Source organism: Anguilla rostrata, chromosome 10 (genome assembly GCF_018555375.3).
Source record: "Anguilla rostrata isolate EN2019 chromosome 10, ASM1855537v3, whole genome shotgun sequence".
Taxonomy (NCBI): Eukaryota; Metazoa; Chordata; class Actinopteri; order Anguilliformes; family Anguillidae; genus Anguilla; species Anguilla rostrata.
The window spans coordinates 8,759,415-8,777,811 of NC_057942.1; the positions used below are offsets into that span (position 1 = coordinate 8,759,415).

At 41.7% G+C, this 18,397-nt stretch overlaps 2 protein-coding genes across 4 annotated transcripts in view; both read left to right on the plus strand.

The window, feature by feature from the left end:
- Nucleotides 1–621: 621 nt before the first annotated feature.
- adra2b (adrenoceptor alpha 2B) lies at nt 622–5,659 on the plus strand. Its single transcript, XM_064353874.1, has 2 exons — nt 622–1,918; nt 2,116–5,659. The coding sequence occupies exons 1-2, from the start codon at nt 1,832–1,834 to the stop codon at nt 3,679–3,681; spliced, it is 1,653 nt and encodes a 550-aa protein (XP_064209944.1). The 5' UTR covers nt 622–1,831; the 3' UTR covers nt 3,682–5,659.
- Nucleotides 5,660–12,849: 7,190 nt separating this feature from the next.
- gpat2 (glycerol-3-phosphate acyltransferase 2, mitochondrial) overlaps nt 12,850–18,397 on the plus strand; it is a 99,509-nt gene continuing 93,961 nt past the window's right edge. Inside the window, exons 1-3 of one of the 3 annotated variants that reach the window (XM_064353876.1) lie at nt 12,850–12,995; nt 13,347–13,394; nt 14,670–14,787. The gene's annotated coding sequence lies outside the window, so the exon portion shown is untranslated. Of the gene's footprint in view, nt 12,996–13,244; nt 13,395–14,669; nt 14,788–15,344; nt 15,509–18,397 lie in introns of those variants that run through there. The other 2 variants (XM_064353875.1, XM_064353877.1) reach the window with 2 other exon arrangements.

An 18,397-nucleotide genomic window follows, 5' to 3' on the forward strand; every position in this document is an offset into this window, starting at 1 on the left:
GAGCACTGGGCACTTTAAAATGTTTTCCCCTCAGGTAGGCTGATATGAAGACAAATATAATTGATTGGTTGAACCGTAAAGGGTAAATGGCGAATTAAACGAAAGTAAATGACAAAGTATTCGCTGATCGTAATAGGCTACTGATTCTGACATCTTTTACGTTATTGACCTTCTTAAAAAATATTTGTGAACATACTGGTGTGCATATGGACATTAACTAGCCTATTTATTTAGGCTACAATCTAGGCTACTAGGGCGTGTTCATGACAGTTGATTAATGTAGCCTACATATTTATATTTGTTTGGCAGGCACTCATGTTGGATACAAACAGAATGTTGAAACACTTAATTTTATGAGTAGTTAGTCGGCCTACTTGTTTGTGAGCTGTGAGGAGTAAAATAATTCGCATCACAGTATCTGGTGAGACTAACGTGTGTCAGTTAATTAATCAGCTCATCGTGTTATCTGTAAATTAAACCTGATTGGGTATACCGTAAAGTAAATAAATCACATGCTTCGCCGAATCAATACTGTCGGCTATACGACCTTCCCTGCAAGCGTTTGCATTTCATGTGATTCGGAGATGTGTCGTACAGACTGGCGTAGAGAGAGTAGGAGGAGAGGCAGTTCGTTCTGTGACGCCCGTCCTGACATCACTCCAGCTGTTGAAGCGAGGAGGGGAAACGCGCAGATATTTAGCTGGGCTAGGTCCCGAACGCAGTAACTGTGCGAGCGACTGGTCCGAATGAGCGGGGAAGCGCGCAAGAGCCACTGAAAAACACTGAGTGCAATGATCCACAGGGCGAACTGGGGAAACGGTAAATCGAGCTGGAGTACGCGTCGGAGATAACGGTACTTGGAGATACCCAAACAGTTTGATTAAGCAGCAGTTAACAAAAATCTCAGTCTTTTTTAAGCTTCCAAGACAACCGGTAAATACTCTGGAAAATGACATCGCATTATAACGGAAATGCAGAATTATCGTATTTTCTAATCAGGAGCGGACTGGTTATTCAAATTTGATTTTTTTTTTTTTACAAAACAGCCGAAGACCCTTTTCTTCAATCAATGACACGTTTATTATTTTCCAAGATAACCGTTTAATTATTAAGCTTTAAGAAATGGAAAAGTTATTTCTTATCTAGCGGCTCTGGCAGATGAAGTGAGGGATTAAGACTGGCACTTTGCTTCGATTTAAAAGGGCGGACGAATCCTTCGAGGAATGCTATTCAGAACTAGCTAGGAACTATACTGTCAGCGAATATTTTCCCATCCATTATAATCCTTTACTCAGCCTCGATAAACGCAATTTTTTTGCAATGTAAACAGAATTTAATGAACTCCTTGCCCCTGTCTGCCCTCGTTGGAGAGTCGCGGTGCGTCCTCCGGAGAGTATCGGTGCTTGAGAACGGAGAAATAGACGCGAACTGGGAATGTGAAATCTGAGCTTGGTTTAGTCGGGAACGTGAACTATAATACAAAATATATGCTTTGTAATAGAATATAACTTTCAGCTTTGCTGAAAATACATCTTAATAATGTCAAGATGTTATACAGAAAATCGTGAATTTGTTACTTAGGTAGCCTATATACACTGATTTTGATTAACAGTTAAAAAAATGTAAATTATTTAATGTGCTGCATATATAGCAAAAAATCAACTATTTTATTAGCAGAATATCACCGGAACAACAAATATTTGCTCTTAATTAAGTAGAGGCAGGGAGTTAATCAACCGCAATTTATCCTAACTGCTTGTCAATATTACAGCATGTTTTGAAAAGACTTAAAACAGCACGAAAAAGAAAGATAACGGACTCGACTGCGACGATGTTAGTGCCGATACACTGGAAATTGACCAAATTCCAAGAAGAAAGTAGCGAGAAGAGTGCTATTTATAATCTTGTCAGTGAGAGGGTGAGTGACCGTCGGCGTGTTTTCACTTAGTTTTTCTTTTCTTTTTTTTTTTTTTTGCATTATTATTATTTTGCCGACAGCAAGCATCTCAAGGGATGCGATTTTATTTTTGAAATACATTTGATCTATTCGTGCGCGTTTTCGGTTCGAGCGCTCCGCATTCGAACATAAATCAGCTCTGTAACTGCCTCCTGCAGGGTTTCATTATGTCCGTGGCTGTCGAAAGTGCTTGCCTGGCAGGTTCTGGGCTCGGCGGCAGGAACAGCAGCACCGGTGGGGGAACGAGTGGCGCATCTCCCACGTGCAACCAGAGCGTGAAGCCCTACTCCCCGGAGGCCACCGTTGCCTTTGCCACTGCCATCACCTTGATGGTGCTCTTCACCATCGTGGGGAATATCCTGGTCATCATCGCTGTGCTGACTAGCCGCTCGCTCAGGGGCCCGCAGAACCTCTTCCTGGTCTCCCTGGCGGCCGCGGACATCTTGGTGGCCACCCTCATCATCCCCTTCTCGCTGGCCAACGAGCTGATGGGCTACTGGTACTTCCGCTCCGTGTGGTGCGAGATCTACCTGGCGCTGGACGTGCTGTTCTGCACCTCTTCCATCGTGCACCTGTGCGCCATCAGCCTGGACCGCTACCTGTCCATATCGCGGGCCGTGACCTACGGCGCCCAGCGCACGGCCAAGCGGATCAAGACCGCCATCCTCGTGGTCTGGCTCATCTCAGCCGTCATCTCCTTCCCACCGCTGCTGTCCATGAACAAGAGCCAGAGCGGCGGGGGCGGGGCGGGACTGCCGCAGTGCCAGCTCAACGACGAGCGCTGGTACATCCTGTACTCCACCATCGGCTCCTTCTTCGCCCCCTGCCTCATCATGATCCTGGTCTACATACGAATTTACCAGATCGCCAAGCAACGCAGTCGCTGCCCCCCGGGGGAGCCCAGGAAAGACGGCGGGGCCGCCAGCCCCCTCCCGCGGAAGGGCCACGGTCAGACCCAGCTGAACGGGGGCGCGGACAGCACCCCGGCCGTCCTGAAGAGAAGCGGCGCCCCGAGACCCCCCACCCTTGCCGTGCCCCCGTCTCCGTGCGCCCAGCAGGCGAAGCGGTCCGCCAACCTGCTGCAGCCCCCCTCCCCTTCGCCCGCCCCTACCCCCACTACTCCGTCCTCGCCGCCCTCCCCCTCTCTGACGCCATCCCCCTCCTCCGCTCATCACCCCAAGGTGACCCCCAAAACCAAGGAGAGCAAGAAAACGAAGCGGTTCGGAAAGAGGACGGACAACAACAACGAGGACAGCACCAGCTCCGGGTCGGACGTGGAGATGGGGGGGCCGGGCGGCCACAGGGCCTCCAGCACCGCCGGGTCTCCGGGTTTCCCGGCCTCGCCGACCTCGGTGCAGAAGTACAGGGACATGATCATCACCGCGAAGGGGGCCTCGCTGGCCGGGCGGAAGGCCAAGCCGGAGGGCACGCCCAACACGGCTCGGCGCAAGGCCATGGTGAACCGCGAGAAACGGCTGACCTTCGTGCTGGCGGTGGTGATCGGGGTTTTCGTGGTCTGCTGGTTCCCCTTCTTCTTCTCCTACAGCCTGCAGGCCATCTGCCCGGTGGCCTGTGCCCTCCCGGACCCGCTCTTCAAGTTCTTCTTCTGGATCGGCTACTGCAACAGCTGCCTGAACCCCGTCATCTACACCATCTTCAACAAGGACTTCCGCAGGGCCTTCAAGAAAATCCTCTGTAAGAACACCAAGGGCACTTTCTTTTGAAAGGGCTGGAATTTGCCACTGGACATGCCGACCTGGAATCCAGGCTCATTGCAAGGACAGGACGTGCACAGCCTGCCCAAGGAACAGCTTCAAGACTTTGTTTTCCCTCAAATTGATAACGAAGGACCTGGAGAATGTATGTGGGGAAGACAATTTGCTCAAAAACAAGCTGTACCCTGCTTTTGAAAATATACCAAGGAAACCTGCAGGAGCCTTCCTGCAAACCTCCTGGAAGACTGTGAGCAGTGGAAATGCATGGGACCAGGTCCTTCTTATCTCTTGAATTTCTTTTTTAAAATTCTGGCCTCAGGGATGTTTGGAGCATGGGACCCTACAGAGAATTGAGACACAGTGCTTTGCTTTGATGCTTTCCTCACACAAAACAGCACAAACACCCAGCTGAATCAGGTTCCTGTTGCTGATTTTTGTGAAACGGCATCGTCAAAGCCTTTGTCTGTTCGCCTTGAGCACTAAATTTTAGTAGGGCAATGTAGAAATGTAAAAAGAAATCTAAAAAAAAAAAACAAGATTTACAGATCCAAAACAACACAACAGCACAACACAAAGGTTGTTTCCTTTTTTCCTTTAGTGTCTTTTGTTCTGGATGTGCATGGGACTGCCAACCTTTACAACAAAGGAATATTCCCACATATAACGCCGGATCTGAAAGTCTGGAATCTCGCAGTGCCTCCCTGACTGACTGGATGCTGAATCTGACAATATTACCTGAATTACATTCATTGCAATGTTATTTATCCAGCCATAGCAGGACAGGCTGCCAATGAGCACAATCTTACCCTACGAGAGGAACACAGCCTTCCCAGCTCTGAAGCTACCGGGCTGTCTATAAAAACACAATCATGTAACATAATTGTGTGTGTGTGTGTGTGTGTGCACGTGTGTGAGTATATGTGTGTGTTTGTGTGTCTGTGTGTGTGTGTGTGTCTGTGTGTGTAGGTGGGCTTGCGTGCAGAATGGAGGTATTTCCTTATTTCTACACTTGCTTTGTTTTGCTTGTGTTTTGTTGGAGGTGGGAGATCATTCTGCCCTTAACACAAAGGACAGCTTTTTTTGGCACTCTCCTTAACTACAATAAGGTACGGCTGTATTTTGAATTGCTCACGTACAGACATTACTGTGAAATTAGTCAGGTGGACTTATTATGCTCTGTATCACCAGGTCATTGTTGAATTTTGCTGGCTGTTCTTTTCTCGTGCAAGGCAGTGGAGCCTAGTGAGTCGTGAATGTTTGAGCGACTGTCTTAAATTTATTCTTCCAGACCTGGCAGAACCCACAATAAGCGTGCTATTAATTAAACTGACTGGCATACCCCAAGACATTGCCAATTTCTCTGCAGTGTGCGTATGTGTGTGCGTGCGTGTTTGTGTATGTGTGTGTGTGTGTGGCTGCCATGTAGACCTCTGAGTTGGAACTAGTGGGAAGGGAAAATAGTGGGAAAGTGTGAGTCGTTATGGAATCCCTCACGCTCTAGTGAAGAAATGCTTCGTGCAGGACTGAACTGTGCAGAAGACGAAGCTCGATTCCTCCTGAGCAGCGGGATGCACTGACGTTAAAATGTTTTAATCGAGGGCTAAGGTGAACAACCTTAGCCTTTTCAGGTTTCACACTTGTTGTACCTCCCAATTTTCTCACAAAAATCTAAGCAAAGCAAAAATCAAAGGAGAGCAAACACTGGGTGATATCAAAACAAATTTGCGGAGGGAAGGGATGATTGTTAAAGAGGCGAATGTAATAGGTGAGCGTCAGCTTTTTGCTGTTTTCTGGGGGTTTTCTTGCCTTTGGTGAAGTGTTTGTGCTTACGGGGGGGGGGGGGGGTTGCAGAGTGAAAAGAGGTTCCACATTCTGACATATGCACTGCATCATCATTGCTGTTCATTTACCGTTTCCTTTCATTTGAGTGTGTAAAGCTGCTGGTTTGTTTCCACTGCTCGCAAATAAAGCAATTAATTAAACTGAACGCGGCGCGTAATCTGTAATTATTTAACATGAGCAGGAGGGGGCGTGGGAGGTGGAAGATAAAGTGAACAAAATGTGAAGATATGAATTTGTATACACTTATAGGTCTGGGAATAATCAGGAGAACAGATGGGAAAACCGCACTGGTGAAAAGAGGATGGGAGAATCTTACAGACCATATGGAATTCTACATGTAGAATTTTCATATTTCAGTGCAGCCTCTTCCAGATTTTCCACACATTTCCTGCACCAAAATGGTTTCCAATACAGTACAGTCCGATCCCTCTGCTTTAAATTGTATGCCTTGTGATTTACGCAACAGGTTTGGACTTTTGTCACATATGCTGTCATTTTCTACCTGCATTTTATTTATTCATTTCCATATTCATTCACCAGTTCTGCATATTGTATGTGTCTGGACATTGTTTTATGAGTGAAGCAAGGTGCCTGACTGACAGGAAATGACAAGTCAGAATGAGGACAGGATGTATAATTTACGGCCTGTGTTAATAGATGCGGCTCCCTGTTGCCTTGTACCAGAAAAAAATAAAACAGCACAAGGAATTTTTGCAGATGGGGGACGTCTGGCATTGCAGTCTATAAACCTCCTTTTGAAAGGGTGTATATTCCAACTGGATAAGAATCAGGTTCTATTACCCATGTCAATTTCAGGTTTGTTTTTGTGCTTTTTGTGTGTATATATTTTCACTACAATGGTTTTATTTTCTGATTCAATCGGTATCTTATTGTTTTTAAAATTACATTTTAAAAATGCTTTTACAATTTTCTGACTTTGGCAGACATTCAAAGGCAGGGATCTCAAACTAAAATCCCAGAGGGCCACACTGGCTGATGGTTTTTGGTGTCTTTCGGAACTCAGATGCAAAATTTGAGTCATTAATTGGCTGAAGATTCCATGCACCTTGTTGCCAAGCCCTAAATTGACTGCTGACTGTAAAGGAATCTCAAAAACCCGTGGACGCTGTGGCAGCGTTTGAGACTCTTTGCTATAAGGCAGAGAAAATCTGGGCAAATGAAATGCAAATGTGACCTGGCCCTGAAAATTTTTTATTTTATTCAAAATATTTGTGTGCGTGTTTGTGTGTGGGCCTGAGGCTAATCATATAAGCATTATGTAAACATTTTTGTCACCCTGCACACAAGAAAAAAAAAACAGAGACAAAAAGACACACAGATAAGTTTAGGATATTCTCATTGATATACTTCATATAAAACTTTCTTCTGGGCTGCTGCATCGTGCCAGACAAGCAGGATTATGGTGTATCATAATTGCATTTCTGAGTGATAACATGATAACACAAGGAACAAGGAACAGAAAACCCATAATTGCTATACATGTACTGCAATATTAGGTGTTTGATTGCTATACATGTACTGCAATATTAGAAATTAGATTGCTATACATGTAGCTACTGCAATATTAGATTGAAAAGATAAACACAATTTGTAAGAAAAAAAACCCTTTGCAATCTAAGCCTCCAAATTCATCATCGAAACAGGTAGAATCGAAATGCAAGTCAAAATTGGATTTAAGATTAAGTAGGATTCTTAAATAGGTTACACACAAGCCTTTGTGGTGAGAAATATATAAAGAATCACAACAAAGGAAATGCCACAAAATGAACAGGAAGAAAAGCAGTACCCCCAGTAAACACTACCTACAGCAGTCATATAAAGATACTGACCCTGATTGGATAATATTAAACCAGATCACAAGGGGAATCAGTTTCATTTAGGGCAAAAATGGGATTGGCTGAGGTCAGGCACAGTTTTTTAAATTTTCTGTTTAAGTAGACTCTTTGTTGTCAGCAGCAGTGCTAAGCAGCATGACATTACCATCAAAATTTTGATTGTGTGGGGCTCTTTTGAAAGAGAACAAGCATGAATATGTTATGGCATTGTTCAGCTTAGAAACTGAATAGCTCTTAAACAAAAATGAGAAATTTCCTCCTCTTTCCCACATGAGAAGCAAGTGATGCTTCTGAAGAATTATTCATTTGACCCTGCAGTGTCCCGCACCCCACCCCCACCCCCCCCCACCCCCACCCTCTTTAATGCGAACAGCATTGCTTCTGCATGCTCAGGCCAACCGTGACATGTGGACCTTCGCTTTCATGTAGCTCAGCCAAACTGGGAAGCCACTGCAGCCATTATTCTCGTGGGAACTAATATAAACGACTTTTCAATTGAAAGTCGTGGAGCTCTCTTTTTCTTAAATCTTATTGTCAGTTCCAGGAATATTAAAGAATTAGGGAATTCTCAGCATGTAGCAGGCCTTGAGGTGGTGTGGCCACAAACAGAAGGAGCTTAAGTTAACACAGGCACCCTCATATCCTATGAGACTTCAGTGTTCCGTTATTTTGTCAGAGAGTTAAGACACTTCTATGTGATACCGGAAACCAGGGTAGTTCTCATTTGTTGACAAAATTCATATTTTATTTTTATATTTTAAAACTACGTCTGACAGAAGCAATGACACTAGTTACATTTTATACTCTGAAACAACGTTTCATACGGGCTGAGCAATGACAGGGCGGCAAAGGTAAATAACGCAACAATGTGCAATTGGCCTACTGGATGGTAAGTCAGCAGAAATCACTTATTCATTAAAGCAAGTGAATGTATAGCAGCCCAGCTCCAGAGTTTTTTTGGTATGCCTTTACACCCACACAGATGAAGGGCACAAGTTGTCCTGGTTCACTGGCATTACTGGCTGTACCTTTAATTCGTTATCTGTGACTGACTGTGAAATTGGGTTATCGAAATTAATTTATAAATATGCAGGCATTATAATGGACGTGTTGTTCCTTTCTTTCCAGCTGGAAGTCTCGTTGTTTGTTTATTCATGTTTCCCCATTGTTCCTCTGGGTAGGATTCCAGCTCTGCGTGTTTGGCCTGTTTTCTCTAGACCTTAATACAAAATTCCTTTAAAAATACAGTGATTCTAAAGTTCTGGACCTACATATTTTCTGTTCCTATGATAATCTTATATCTTTGTAAAGCTCCAGCCTGGTGAATTGCTGACTTCATTGATTGCTTTCTACAGTTAAAGCTTATCTCTGGAGTTGCACGGTACATTATGGCCTTGTTTAATTTGTTATGGCTCTGTTTTGCTTGTTATGCTGTGTTTAAGCACCTGCCAAACAGCTACCCTGTCGTTTTCTCCCTGTCTTCTGTGGAGCTGATAAAGAAGGTGTTAGACTGGTGCCTCAGTTTATGGCAAATTATGCAAACTGTGGTGTGCCACTTGACATTGAACACATCTGGTGGGTTCTGGAAATAACAGAGAGAGTGAGGCCTGCCCTGGCTGCTTAACATTAAAGCTGATGAAATCAGCAGGAACCTCGACCCGAAGGGAAGAAGGGTCACCTCCACATTAGGACTCCTTATTCACACTGCATGCTAATCCACAACAAATAAGAAATTGTTTTCAACGCTATAGCTTGCTGCAGACGCCTGAGAATCACATTTCTATCCAAAAGGTGCAATCATACGCGAGAAGAATTTTGATCTGAATATTGATGAAGACAGATGTTCCTTTTAAAAGCCTCAATCTGGTTTTAAAAAGGGTTAAAACAAAATTGACCCGGGTCTGGTCCACAAAATAAACAATAACTCCAGTTTTTCGAGAAGGAACGATGAATTACTGCCGCTCTGTTCCGCCAAAAGATCTTTATGATGCACTCGTGTGCATCATAAAGATTCAGAACAGTTGAGTACGTGGATCAGCCCTATGCTTACAACAGCCAGCGGGGAGAGATTAACCGCAGTCCTTCAATGCCCTTCCTCGTCCCCCGAGTTCTATTTGACTGGCTGCTGGGCCTCTGCCAAAATGAGGCCTAGTGAAACTAGTGGTCCACCGCGGTAATTCACTCGATGGATCCAGTATTTTTTATGTCCTGTTCTCAGAACACAGCGCTGAGACTTGTGCACGACTGCAATGGCGCCCATGACCCAGGCCATTATCTGCAGAGTACTTACAGTTTACCCAGGGGTGGCAGTGTAGCATAATGGATAAGGAGCTGGTCTTGCAATCTGAAGGTTGCGGGTTCGATTCCCAGGTAGGACACTACCGGTGTACCCTTGAGCAAGGTGCTTAACCTGCATTGCTTCAGTATATATCCAGCTGTATAAATGGGTGCAATGTAAATGCTGTGTAAAAAGTTGTGTAAGTTGCTCTGAATAAGAGCGTCTACTGAATGCCTGTAATGTAACATTAAATGTGCCCTGGAAAGAGTAATGTTACTTAACATTCTTTTATACTTGCTGATGCTTTCAGAATGGCTGTTGATTCCACTGTAGAAATTCTCTGAATCCAAGAATCCATCCAAAAACAAAATTCCAAGATAGCTTCCAACCAAAGCTGCATTTGTTCCCATAATTGAATGGTTGTGTCTGATGGAGTTTTGGCAAAAATATGGGAACAGGATGTACTAAACATGCTTCTTGCAAGGCCAGCACATACTTCACATTTTGTTTACTTATAGACGGAAATGCATCCTCATACATGATTGATCCCAATCTCCAGGAGAGGGCGAGGGGGTGATATTGTAAACCACTTTTTCTTTTTTTTCCCAATCCAAGAGGCATCTTATTTCGTGTGACCGATCCCAAGCTCCCATTGTTACGTCAATGTCATTTTGGACTGTACAGTGGGAAAAACAAATTGTCTGATGTTGTTCAAGCCTGGAAATTTATATTTGAAAAGCTATTGCTTTTTTAAATAACATTGTTGTGGAGTGAATGATATGGAACTTTATGAGCTATAATTTAAGACTCTGCATATGGCGGACCAGTATGATTTTATGGAATATTATAGCTGCCAGTTGGCTTTTAAGTGTTTGAAAATCATTTGATTCACCTATGTGATAATGAACACACTTTTACTGCTGTCAGCTTTCTCTGTACTGTAAATATGATTGCAATAATCATGGTTTCATTGACAGCAAACACATAAAAAACATAATCACAGCTAAATAGTTTAATATTCCGTCATTGCTTATGGATTGCCCTTAAGCGTAAGATACAATATGTTAAACGAAAAGCGTCCATTGATTCCTTACTAATTGTATCAAGCTTCTCTCTGTAGCATTTCAGTTTCAACACTGGAAATAAAATGGAAGAAATAAATATTGAACATGCAGTATTTCACAAAACGTGATTCATAACCAAAAAAGAAAAAAAAAGAAAGAGAAAAAATCCATGAAAAGCCTATGCTGAGTACTATACTCAAGGATCTCAAATTAGCATCAGAATAGCACACACAAACTCAAATAAATTGTACCTTTGCTGTGAAGTAGTGCTTTAAAAATTGCTGATCAAGATGTTATCCATATGCATATTTCTGAAGCATCGTTTCACCTTATTTTAATGAAAATTTGAATATGTATAAAAGCAACAGCAGCTGAAATGTAAAATACAGATGTGTTTGGTCACGCGTTTTAGCAGTGTCGCGCAGGCAACCAGAGAGAGCGGCCTTATACAGTCCCTAAGGCTAAAGACGTGGCAGAAGCACAGATTGCGGTGATTATCTTTTACTATGGCTATTTTCCGCTTCAACAAAACATTTGGTGTGCAATAAAGCAACACAGCCAATGAATATACATTTATGTGCTCACTGTTATTGAACTCCATTAAGTTGTGTGATTAATGGAAGTGTTGACGGGCTTCGAGTCCAATGGGACTCGAAGTTTTGAAGGGTGGGAATATGAGTGTCACGAGTTACCAAATGCTAATTTCCTCGTATCATTAACGGTATTTAACTCTAAATGATTGACAGTATGCATAATGAATGTGCGGAACATGCGCAGTGCGTTGTCATTCAGTATAGCTGTGCGCGGAATGCCTGCAATAGCCGCAATGCCCTTATAATATGTGGGAAATCTAAAATGAATCCACATCCAGGAGGCAATTGAGATTCATCTTCTTATTTTATTTTATTTTATTTTTTTCTTCCAGGTTTATAAACACATTGAAAGCCAGTGAAAAGATGCTCAGTGACACATTTTCCTGTTCCACTGTTTTGCTTAAACAACCAACATTGATACACACAAATACATAGATTTTATATAATATATCATATAGAAAATTACGATGCGTTCTTTCCAGGGTTCAGAATACAAGGGAATCTATTAAAAATAATCTATTAAATTATTATTTAAATTAATATACTGTCTCTAGATAGTGGAGTTCAGTCTGAAATTAACGACAAAATGCAAACCCTTTTTTCCTCAACAGGGCAATTTCTGTTACTCGATATAAAGCTGAAAATACAAACTGAGAATCCGTTATTTTTGTGGCTTTAACTACCCAACCCTGGTCTGGGGACAATTCCTGTCTACGGTGGCTTTACTTTTTACTTTAATTTCAATATATGAAACATAAGGAGCTGTAAATTGTATTTAATCGGACACATATTTAATGTCCAATGAGAAACATTTACCCTCTTAATGCAACATAGCAGAAACAGATAACGACGTCGTCGATGATATTTCATATTCAACTGGAGGTCATTTAATCAGTCAGATCTCTTCTCGGACGAATCCTTTTGTTTTCTGTAATATGCTGTGGAAAATGTTCCATTTCATGGAGGTCACAGTTTGTATTGTGATTAATCAACTGGGCTACGGCCAAGTGAATTCACGTGGCACCTTATCATTGAAGCTAAGCTGCTTGGGGAATTTTTCAATTAATGAACTGAATTTCACTTCATTTCTTGAACGGACTGAATTGCAACGGATATGGCTGATGGATGATGGACACTTATTCCGTGCACTCAGAGTATAGTAACATAATTAGGAGAGACAGAAGAACGCATGAACTGTTTTTTTGTAATAGGAAATGCGCAATCATCAAAGAGTGATGATGTACGTAGCGCCTCTGAAAACAAACTGATAACCCGCTTCTCACTTATGAAATAACAGCAACTGTGCTGAAAAAAATGACTATGTTTTTGCAAAAACAGCTGAAGCGATATTTAGCTGCCGATAACAGCGTTACTGCTGATAAAAAGTGATAATGTGTGGGGAGATGGAGGTTTAATTTAGTCATTGGGCCTAATGAACAGGCAGTAAACTGCTTTCTCATGGGTGGGTGAAAAGTGAGCTAACTACCCAGACTGCACGTGTTTGGTTTGTTTACTGTCATCATTATGCTGTGACACTGTGCCAAGTGCTTTGTTCAAAGTTAGAACCTTCTTATACTGGTAAGGGGGTCTTCTCCAACGGATTGAAATGTCACATCGGTCACTGGGGAGTCTGAGAAAAACAGCATGAACAAGTATCAGGGGAGAACTTTTGAGGACCAGCAAGGAACAAGTAAAGACTTAGAGATTAATTTGATTTACAAAAGGCATCAGCCCTTTTCGCATAAGCACTGTGGGTAAAACAATGTTCCTTTCCTCTGAATATGGCATGTGGCACGTATTCTTCATCACACGCATAGCTATTTCTGGCTGAATGTGGCCTTAAGGGGGTAAATCCTTAAAAAGATGTTAAAAGAACCTGAGATTAATTAAGAGCTTGTTAGAATCCAGATGTCGCAATCAGGATTGGAAATTAAAAGCAGAATACATTGTGTTTCGCCTGGGCCACATTTGAAAAAAGCTCTTGCTTTAGAAATATGAATCTTTAGACAGGAATATCATTTTGCTTGTTTATTTCTTTCAGGTCGTGCCAGTATGAAAAGAGGGCTTTCGGTGGCCAAATGATGCGCAGGTAATTATTTAAATTATGCTTAATTAGTATGATTGTCGAGATCTGTGATTCATCCTGTCCAAATATATCAACCAGGACTAAAAAGTGTTCAATGTTTGGTCTTGGAACTTTCCACAAATTTTCCACAAATGGTTTGGTGAGTGTCTAGGTGTCCACACACTCAGCAGGCAGGACCCCCCAGGGTGAGATGGGAGATGTAGTCTGTAGGATGGCTGGCTCTTGAGTCATACACAAGCCTCCTGTGTAGGAAGGGGTTTGATCCCCTGCCATGCCATCCATACAGCTGTGTTCCCTTCTTTATCAGTTTTCTACCTGTCTGCGGGGGGGGGGGGTGTTGTTGGATTCTATTGAGAGAGGGGTGCTGTTGGATTCTGTCAAGCGAGGGGGTGGGGTCGCTTGGTAAAATCATTCTTACATTACATTGGTATGAAATGTTCTGTTGCCATTCCGTTTAAAATTTATACCGCTAGTTCCGCGATAGGGGATGAATAACGTAATTACAAAAATAACGTTATTTACCTTAGATAAACATTGGATTGTGTGCCCCCCCCCCCCCCCCCTGGCGCTTGTGGCCCTAAACAATCGCATAGAGCGTTTATGCCACGGCCCTGCCTGTCTGAATAGAAAACTAAAACAAAAGGTGGACAGTCTACACTCTTAAAAAAAGTAACCTCTTCGTATGCCACATAGCACATTAAAGAAAACTGCAAGAAAAAGTAAAATTCATTGACTTAAAAGTGCTGGGATGTGAATACTGTGACATTTCCATTTGTACCTTACACCCAGAATGTTTTCAGAGTGTGTCTGTTTATTCTCTCAGGACAATTCGCTATTTCTTACATAAATGTGGCTTAAATCATTCCTTAATAGTTCCACCACTGCAGCTGCTGGGTCACAGTAAAATAATGACACCCCAGACTTAGATCAACTACAGTTACATAATACAAACTGCACTCTGAACAAGAGAGTTAGCTGAGCCTGCTTGTAATTTTACAGTCAAATTTCTGAGCCTCTCAAGTGGCATTATATTATGTCACTTGGAAATTTAAGATTGGACCAGGCATCACCCAAGGAGGCATTTTTTGGAACATATTGAAAAAGACCCTCTTATTCAGTTTCAAGTTTTAATATTTTCCATGTACAAAAATACACTTAATTTATTTTTAGTAAGGCACGTAAATATTTTAACCAAAATTTGTAGAACCAACTGTAGAACCATAATAACCTAAGGTGGAACCAAAATAAATTCACTCAATATGATGTACCATTTTCAAGGATGCCCTGACGTCAATTTTGAAGACACTTCAGATCAAGATCGATCTTCACTCGTTACTGAATTCAACCGTTTAATGAACACAGAGGTGTCCTGGAGGAATTCGCTTGTCAAATACAGGTATTTTTTATTTTTACAATCTCCTGTATGTAACTTGGCTCGTTAGTTAACGTAACCATTCATAAATGTGGCTGGCTTGATCCAGCGCCATTTGGCTGTAGCTAGCCAGTTTAGCATTCAGTGCATCATGCTGCGTTACACGTCTGAGTGTTGGCTGTTGCTTTGTCGTTAAACACTTTGACGGCAGTTCGAGCTATGGAGTGTAATTATGCAGCTTGATAATGCATGTTATTGTAATGAATATGGGATATAGAAACATCTTCATCTCACAAATAGTTTTGCTGGCGTTTGCTACCAAGAGAAAGTCATTAGCTAACTTTGCCTAGCTAAACTAGGTAGGTGAGTTGCGTGTGGTCAGTGTCAGTTAAGGGCGAATGTCCGAACTACGTCTGCCTTGTTTTTCTGGGTTTTAATTAGCTAACACACTTCAAAGTATCAATTTAGATTGATGAATGGATTGATTTGACTGTTTGTAAAAAAACCAAAAAAAAAAAAAACTTTTACCTAAACATTTATATTGCAACAAGGCAATTGCTCTAGCCAGCTAATTCAGCGACCTCTTCCCCCCAATACATATTAGTAACACGTGCTGAAAAACTCAGTGGATGGGAGCTATTCTAGCTGCTACAACGTGAAAAGTTACAACTGCAACAAGTTGGAGCGCTGGAAATGACTAAACTAGCGCAATCAGATGTAGAACACGGGGAACCTTCTAAAACAGGTAAAAGAAAACGTAAACAATACGCATCAAAATATTTTAGCTGCTGTATGTTTTGGGAAAGCACAATAACAACTGTAAAACCCTTAACATCTGCAAGCTCATTTATCACCGTAGACACGGCCTACTTGGTACACATTCTTCAAAATGTAGTTTCAATCACTTGGCTTTTATTTGCAGAACCTCATATAAACATGCAACTGTTTTATTCAGCAAAAATAAGTAAAATAATAATAATAATGAAAATAAATTCATGACAATTGAGGTTGGTACGACTGAGTGCATTGTAGGTGCCTTCATGCAGTGGCAGCACTTGCAAAGCCTAGAATTTGCACACCCTTGGAGAATGACTTCAAAACCGTTTCATAATTAAGGGCCATATCTACTCCACTCCTCCAGTGGCAGTTCCTGTGCATCCCTGATTTGTGAATCTTTTAAGTCATTTGGACTTTCTGCGCTGTGGGTGCTAATGAACTGAATGTGTGATGCGTGGAAGTTCAAAGATAAAAAGTGTACTCCTCATTGTATTCCCCTTATTGTGCCATAGCCTAAACGTTTTAAAGGACACCTACCTACAGTATACAGAGACAATCCGGTTGAATATAAAATAATTACACATTGAACTTTTTTGTCCTTTTATAGTTGTATTAATTATGCTGATTTCCCCTCATTGAAAGTTAAAAATGGAACAATGAAAGAAGAAATGTTTATGGAGGTAGGAAATTATGTTTTAAGTTTATGTCTACAGTTGCATTGTCCCACCAGTGAGTCTTGTGTCACTCGCTTAGTTTTCTGCTGACAGTGTTTTTGACATTTATGAGGAGAATCGTAGTTTTGTGCCCTCTGTGAGCATTTCTGAAAGTATTTCTGTTTATGCAGCAGTTTGCGAACTTACCGACTGCTTTTAGGCTATGAGTTCCTTACAACAGGAAATACTGTTTTTGGGGTACTTAAAGTCAAGGAGTGGTCAAAAGTTCAACGGAATTGGGGTGTCTTGTCATGACTTTCTTCTGCTGAAGATGCATTATAAACATTGACACTGGGCACTTTGAGGGTGAGTGTTCAGATTCACTCCTTCGGTGGCGTTGCCGCGGAACCTAAATTGGGAAAATGGCTATTGTTATTTAATATCACAAGAACAACAACACAAAAATACTTGTTAATGATGGTGAGGAAAATTAGTTTTCCCTTCAAAGTCTATGAAGTCCCCATGGTCATTCAGTGCGACTGCAAGTGCGCGGCAACAGTGGTGTACTGTGGCTAATTTTGCCTTGGCAGTCTCAGACCCCAGTGATTAAACTGTTAGGATTTGTAATGTAGAATGGGAGCAAATCAATGAGGGGAAGAATGGGGGGGTGGTACGTTGGGTATGAAGCAGCTCCCATTGCAAATGAATGGGCTTTAAATCCATATTAATGCAAACAGTCCCATTGGTATGTTTCCTGAGCTTTAGGGGGTGGGTGATTGACAGGTAGGTGCAACGTGAGGGCTTGAGGTGACATGATTAGGGGGTAAGGGAGACTGGGGATGAGGGGAGATTGGGGGCCACCAGGCTCAGTTGGTATAATAGCTCACACTCAATTACAGACACTGCAGTGTGCGTGCCAAGATGTAGGCCTAAGTGTCGTCAGATGGGTAGAGGTATGACTGGAACATTATCTCAGACCGCTGCATTCTGTTTTTCGTCCATCCAGAGGCAAGCCCTTATGTTTAATACATTGTTTTTGTGGGAATCTTGATTCACAATCACGGTCTTGAGTGTAAAGCATTCAGTGTACTCCTTGTTTGCAAATGTATGGTAAATGGGATGGAAAATGGTGGCAGTGATGAGAGATGGTGCAGATTGACCAATTAGAATTGAGTTTAATAGTAGTCCATTGACATGTGATCTTCCTTGGTTCTTGTGGCAGCACTGCTAGATGATGAGAGAAAAAAAAGTCTGTATCAATTCTATTATTTTGGTTTGAGTGCTAATTTTGCAACTCAAGTTATCATTTGGTTTGCAATTATTTTGGATACGGTCTGAATGCATTTAAATTAGTTTTGTATATTTACCTGAGCTGTCAGTAGCACCAATATTGTTGCATATAAATGTCCAAAATAAATGTAATTACTATTAATTTACATTCACCAACAGACCTAAAATCAAATTACCTCAAATTCTGTGATTGTGAAGCACCTTTTATTTCGATAACGGGACAATATTTGCCCTTCTTACTTTAGCTATTTCATCAACAGTGTATGAAAGAACTCTTTTCCCAGTGCATAGCAACAGTCATGGGTGTTCCTTTCCATCATAGCATTTACATTTTTTAAAAAGTGGCTTAAAATTATTTTATTTACACTGCGAATGACTTTGGCCCAAATTGTGCAACTAAAAATGTTTGCATTTTGGTGTATATATTGACAATTTATGCACACCAAAGCAGTGTGTTTATGCTATATCTGTAGGGATCTGTGTATTTTTGTGTCTTTTATACTGTTTCATTCCGATATATGGCATTATCCTTGCATCTTTGTTTTTATTGTATTTTTCAATGCAGGGCATTGTACACATTACTGGATATATTGGCCTGCATTATTTATGAATGCGCTAATCAAGTTTTAATGTTTTTTTCCATCTTTAGAACATAGTTCACGTACTGAACAGATGTCAACATATTGCTTGTGTCACTGACTCGTGAATTGTGATGTGATGCCGTCTAGTTCCATCCTCATAAAAGGTTTTTTATGTGATATTGGCCTGTTTGAGCTTCCCTTGCTGGACGATTAATGTGTTGGTGTCTGTATCGGGTTAATGCTGGTTGTAAGTAAAGAAATGCATCATCAAGAAAAAGAAGGGAGTCTTTAAAGCTTCAATGAAATGCAGCCGGTTCCTGTCGCAATTTGCCG